General features: G+C 39.8%; 1 protein-coding gene across 7 annotated transcripts in view; it reads left to right on the plus strand.

The window, feature by feature from the left end:
* The window catches only part of CLHC1 (clathrin heavy chain linker domain containing 1), a 32458-nt gene extending 26767 nt beyond the window's left edge, over positions 1-5691 (plus strand). For 6 of the 7 annotated variants that reach the window (XM_089528901.1, XM_089528898.1, XM_089528897.1 and 3 more), the window contains one exon: positions 924-1656. In XM_089528901.1, coding sequence (XP_089385027.1) covers positions 924-1123 — 200 coding nt within the window. In that variant the 3' untranslated portion in view covers positions 1124-1656. Of the gene's footprint in view, positions 1-923; positions 1657-5178 lie in introns of those variants that run through there. The other variant, XM_089528903.1, reaches the window with a different exon arrangement.
* Positions 5692-6000: the final 309 nt, after the last annotated feature.

The raw sequence follows: 6000 nt of genomic DNA on the forward strand, positions 1-6000 counted from the left end.
CCCCTCCTTCTCTTGCATTTTCCCTTTGTACATAACTTACTTCAGTTGTTACAAACTGTCTGCCAGTACAGACTGGCAAAAAGAGCTGGCTTCTTGGTGGTTTGGGGGTGTGGCGAACGATACACACCCCAAGATGCTGGGAACAACTGTGAAGCTGCCCTAGCAGCCACATGGCTTTGGCGTTTCAGAGTTTCAATACCACACATCACTGAAATCCAGAAAAACCATTGCCACAGTGGCAAAGGTACCTTTTTTCCCAGCACAAAAAGGAGCAGTGTTCTGCTGCTTCTTTTTGCACTAGGAAAATGCCTGGTTGGGGGCATGGTGTGTGGTTGCTGCAGCTCTAACCCGGTGCCTTTACTGCTGTATGTTTTCAGCCTGAATTCTAAATGAAGAAGTAGTTAATTCAGTGGGGGGAGAGTGAAGAGAAAGGGGCAGGATCTTGTCCTTTACGCTAGACTCAAGTAAAAGCCAATTGCTGCAGCATCTCCTAGCTTGGATAGTCTTTCTCATTTGCAACATTTGCCATCTTGGCCACACTTTGATGTTTCTTGGCTACATGTTCCAGTTTTCATTTGTATAATGTTTTCTTAGCTTTGTTCACTCTTGAAAAGTAATATAAACCTCGATGTCATTATTGAAAGGACGACTTCCATTATTGCATCTTACCTGCTGAGAGCCTCTGTACATTTACTAAAGAATTAAATCTGAATCTGGTCTCAATATGCTTCATATATGATTGCAACAAACAGCAGTTACAGCCCTGTTGAATTCAGTAGGGTATAGGGTTGTATAAGGCTTCAATGAAATTAATTTAGGATTCTATTAAAGTGAAAATGTGTTTCAGTTTCATATGAATCTTGGCCCAAACAGAAAGGCAATGCAGCATAATATTATTTTTCTTTTATGAAATTTACTAACAGATATACTAGCGCAAATGATTGAAAATGATACGGTCTGCACCGTGGAAGAATGGAAGGAGATTGCTGAAACGTGCCTTCAGAGCAGGAGAGAAAAATTATTTAAGCTTATTATCTCAGTCCTAGCTGATCTACAAGGAGTGGTTGAAATTCCTGTTGATGATAAAGAGGATGCCAAGTTAATGGAGCACGTCTTCTTGTAATTTCCCAGCAGAGCACAAGGTGGTGCAGTTTGTTTTGGAAATAACTTCACCTGTGTTAAACTGGCAACAAAACAACCTGTGAATGTTCTTTCCATTTAAAAATTAACATACTTAATAACTTTGTACCTGTTTATACTGAAAATCATTTCCATCTTTTCATAATGTAGCTGTTATTGTAGTTGAAGCTTAAACTAACTGAGCATTAATATTTGGTTACAGTTACTCTTGTCTCACGGAAAAGTGCTGATTGTTAAAATAATCCTACCAAAATATACCTCACTTTAATTTTTCTGTTTTTATTTTGTTTCCATGCCCTGTTTTTTTTCTCTAAATAGTTTCTGTTCACTTGGTCTTGCCTTTCTTTAAAAATACATGTTTTGTTTTGTAACCTTAAAAAATGTTGTATTTAGGGTTGCCAAGTCAAGACTGTTGGGACTCTGAGATTTGAAGTCCAGATCTATGATGTCACAGTTGTGATGTTACAAAGGGCAGCCCCTGGTGATATCATTAAATGTGATAACATTCGGCATCAACCAAGATTCCTGCTTCATTTTCACTCAGGGAATGCCATTTAGACAAAAAGAACCAAGTCTAACAAATGAAGAAAATATTTGTATACATGCTTTTCAAAGCAGTGCTCTTGCCCTGAGAGTCCTCTCTCTTGCCCTGAGGACCAGCAAAGTTAGTCCAGGTCCTGAGAGTTAGTGCCAGTTCTAGAGAGACCATTTTATTTATATAAATAGCTGCAGAAATAGAAATTCTCCTCCCCTTCTGGCATATCTGCACATCAAGTAGATATAACAGTTAAAGTATCTCCACCAGTAATTTTTGGAGAAAGCTAGGAGCCATCTGAGAGAGGTGGAGGTAATAGTTAGAACTATACTATATATCACTAAAGTCCATTATGTACCTTACATACAATTGTTGCATAAATTATTACAGTAAAATAAAACGTACATTAATGTTATACAGGAGAGGCAGGCCACTGTGGCCTTCCAGATGTTTTCAGCCAATACCAACCAATAGCCCTGTCTAACATTGCCAGAGGTGGGAGTTGCAATCTGAAACATCTCAAGGGCCCCACTGTGGTGCACAAAAACACCTGTCGTCAGTCAAATCCTCTACAGTTTTACGGCACATGAACTCTAATGCTGTTAAGGTCATTAACAAAGAATACTTTGTTAGCAAGTTCATCTCTAGACACATGTACAAACGTGTGCACGTTCTGATATACACAGAGATAAGGGCCATCTTAACCTTGGCAGTAACATGTCTTAACAAGCTTGTCCCAGTCACTCCTATTTATCTATTTCTCAGGGGGAGTTTACTTGACAAGTGAGACTCAAAATGTACACAATGATCAATGTGGGGAATCAGCAAGCATAACAATATAAATTGTAACAGAATTAATTGGCTCATGTGCAATGGGCATATCAAGCATATAAAGGGTTAAAATAATTTCATGACAGAAAATTAAAAGAATACAATCAAAATCCCTGAAGGAGAGTTCAGTATGGAGAGATTAGCTTTCAAAGCTTTTTTGTGGTTTAAGCTTGGGAAGTAGGGGGGAATGCAGTGAGGCCTGAACAACTAGGGCTTGGTCGTGTATAGCTGAAACTGAAAAGAGCAAGTTGGGTCTCAGCTTTTGGGAGGCTGCAAATTGGGTTAAGCGTATTGGGATTCTAAAGTTTATGGGAAAAGCTAAGAAGTGGGGTGGAGGAATAAAACTGTCTTGGATTGATTTGTCTGATCCAGAAAAGTACAAGTGGCAGTTTCCCGTTTATACATGAAAGGGAATGATAGAAACAATAGGGACACCTAAGCTAAACCCCCCACAAAATTTCCACTCCATAAAAACTTATTGTCCCAGAACAAGACTAGGACAGAAAGTGATGCATACAAAGGAACCTGGTTGTATTTTTTCCTACTTTCCAGAGAAAGCCTGCACCTAAACGGCTGTGCTTCCTACACAAATGTGATCAAAAGTATTAAAAATCTACGCAATCAAGACAGAACACGAAGCTTCCTTGCAGAGATAGGGCAGAATGAAAGGCTTTTGTGGCACAGTAATTTCAGCTAAGAGCTGGTGGCAGAAAAATTGATCCAGTAGATTGAATAGAATATGGTCAGCAAAATGCTGCGTAGTGTAGAAGTGACAAAGAATGAGGGTAGCAGCAGAATCAGACATTACAGTGGGCACCTGGAGGTTTTTAGAGGATTTTTTTACACCAAGGCAAAATCCAGCTTAGCTCAAGAGGTGGCAAAGTAACTATACAAGAAGGAATGGGGTGGTGTCTTTGTACAAGGCTCACAATAGGCACAATACACTGGCTCAGGTACAGGATGGTTTCCATTCAGGCTGATCAGGCATTGGCAGACATTTCATTCTTAAGGTGGGGGGGGGGGACTGTTTAAGATGTATTTACACAAAGCAGACAAAAGGGAAGGAGAAATGCCTATAGTCAAGGCAAGCTCCAGTTTTGAAGGGGAAATTACCAGGTGACTAGTGGGATGTTTGCTACTGCATAAGTCCAACGTACAAAGTTCTTGGAGTGTTGTACTTATTAAATTGGGGGGAGGGGGAATAATAACATATGGAGAATAGCCTTCCGGGTATGAAGCCCTTTGAGTGGATTTACTCTACCTAATTTTGCACTCCACCAAATGCATCTGAGGAAGTAGGCTGATGTCTACATAAGCTCATGCTACCAACTTCTATCTTTCAGACTCAAAAGTGCTGCAAGATCCCTTTGTGTACTCATTTTACGCTATTATTATACATTAACTGTCTGATTCCATCCTCCCAGCCAGAGAACTCTAATGCCTCACCAAACTACAAGCTATGGCAGTTGAAGCTGGATCATAGCTCTGGGATTGTGTAGTGTGAAAGGGCCCCTAGTCCCTGACTGTTGACCTGCAATCATATTCCTAGCAGTGACTATGGTTGCATCTACATCGCTGAAATAATCCAGTTTGACTGCCATGGCTCAGTGCTATGAATCCTGGGTACTGTAGTTTTGTGAGCCATTTAGCTTTCTCTGTCAGAGGGCTCTGGTGCCACAGCAAACTACAGTTGGCCCTCTGTATCCACTTATTTTTTTTATGCACGGATTCAAGCATCCATGGCTTGAAAATATTTTTAAAATATGTAAATTCCTATAAGCAAACCTTGATTTTGGCATTTTATTTAAAGGACACCATTTCACTGCTCCATTGTATTTAATGAGACTTGAACATCCATGGATTTTGGTATCTACTGGGGGTCCTGGAACTGAACCCCAGTGGATACCAAGGGCTAACAATACAGTTCCTGGAATTCCAGAGCATTGAGCCATGCAGTTAAGTGGTGTCAAACTGGGCTATTTCTGAAATGCGGATGCAGGCTATGCAGAGTTACATGCAGTGCAATCAGCTGCTATGTTGTCCCAGGAGGCTGTTGCATCCCCAACATTTCACCAATGAAAACCAGGAGATGTGGCCAAGCAGCACCAGAATGTGTTCAAGATGGCAAATGTTAATGAGGAAGAATATACAAGCTAGGAGAAGCTGCAGCAGTTTGCTTTGGCCTGAGCTTACTGGGAAGGGTAAGAATCTGTTGCCTCCTCTCTTTTCCCTCTGCAGAATTATTTGAGAACAAACTACTTTTACAGTTTTAACTCACTTTGCAGCAGCTAAAATAAGCTGAGGACAAAAGGGGGAAATTTGAAGAGGGGAGAGGAACAAGAACAGTTTGAAAGAAACTGAAAAAAATGGGTGTATAGGAGGATTAACTGGGATTGTCTGTGCCAAATTGGGATAGTTTGGGGGCATACTGTTGCATATTGAAGTTCAGTATTGTTTATTACAGTTCAGCCATGTGAAGCCCACTGAGTGGACTTGGGCAAGTCACACTCTCTCAGCTTCAGAGGATGGCAATGGCAAACCTCTGATGAAACCTGGCAAGAAAACCCTATGATAGGTTCACCTTAAGGTTGCCATTAGTCGGAAAAGGCTTGAAGGCATGCAACAACAACAGCAAAGGATACTAACGTGGATTTCCATGCTATACTATACAGGACACCGTGCTAAACTCTTATGGCACCAGAAGGCACACAGAGCAGAGACTGGAAGTGATGTACTAGAAGAAATGCAATTATCCTTAATGAGTGAATGGAAAAGAATGAGGACAGGATGAAGTTATATCTCAAAAATAATAAATTAAGTGGAAAGACCTTTTTCTTTTGGGCAAAGAATATCCTTTTCTACCTATATTTTAGTTGTTTCTGAAGACATCTGTAGCATAATCCCTATCTTTTATGCCATTTTCTAATCAATACTAAGTCACCTGCCATTAGGAAATGACGAAAATACAGTAATGCAAACCTAACAAACAATATAACAAATGTGATGCGGTACACCCTCCTTAAAATACATTTTACTGTTTTAATGTTTCATCAACTTCATAAATGGTTTAAATGCTTTTTAAACATATTAATACTTTAATGTTTTTGCATTTTTTTAAAAAAATTGTATCATTGTAATTTTGCTGTTAGGCACCTTGAGGCAGGAGAAAGGTGGGAGATAAATATATCAAATATACAAAACAAATAATGAAATAATGTAATCCAATCTTGCCAGCACTGTCTGCAGCCAAATAAATTTAATATCTGTAGATGCAATCAAGAGCATGACAAGAGCCTTGTTGCTTTGCCAAATAGCATGACAGATGTTTCCTAAGAGTTTGATTTTGCCGTGAGGCACACACTATATATACAGAACCCTCCGTCAAGAGTTGAGTTGCCCATGGGATATTTGAATACTGAATTACAGCTTGTGAAGCTACTGTGAGAGTCTCACTTGCTTCGCTTTGTTGATTTTACATGCAAAGTTTTGCAACC

The sequence above is a fragment of the Sceloporus occidentalis genome, unplaced genomic scaffold (assembly GCF_023333645.1).
Source record: "Sceloporus occidentalis isolate IW3139 unplaced genomic scaffold, rSceOcc1.0.p SCAF_6, whole genome shotgun sequence".
NCBI lineage: Eukaryota > Metazoa > Chordata > Lepidosauria > Squamata > Phrynosomatidae > Sceloporus > Sceloporus occidentalis.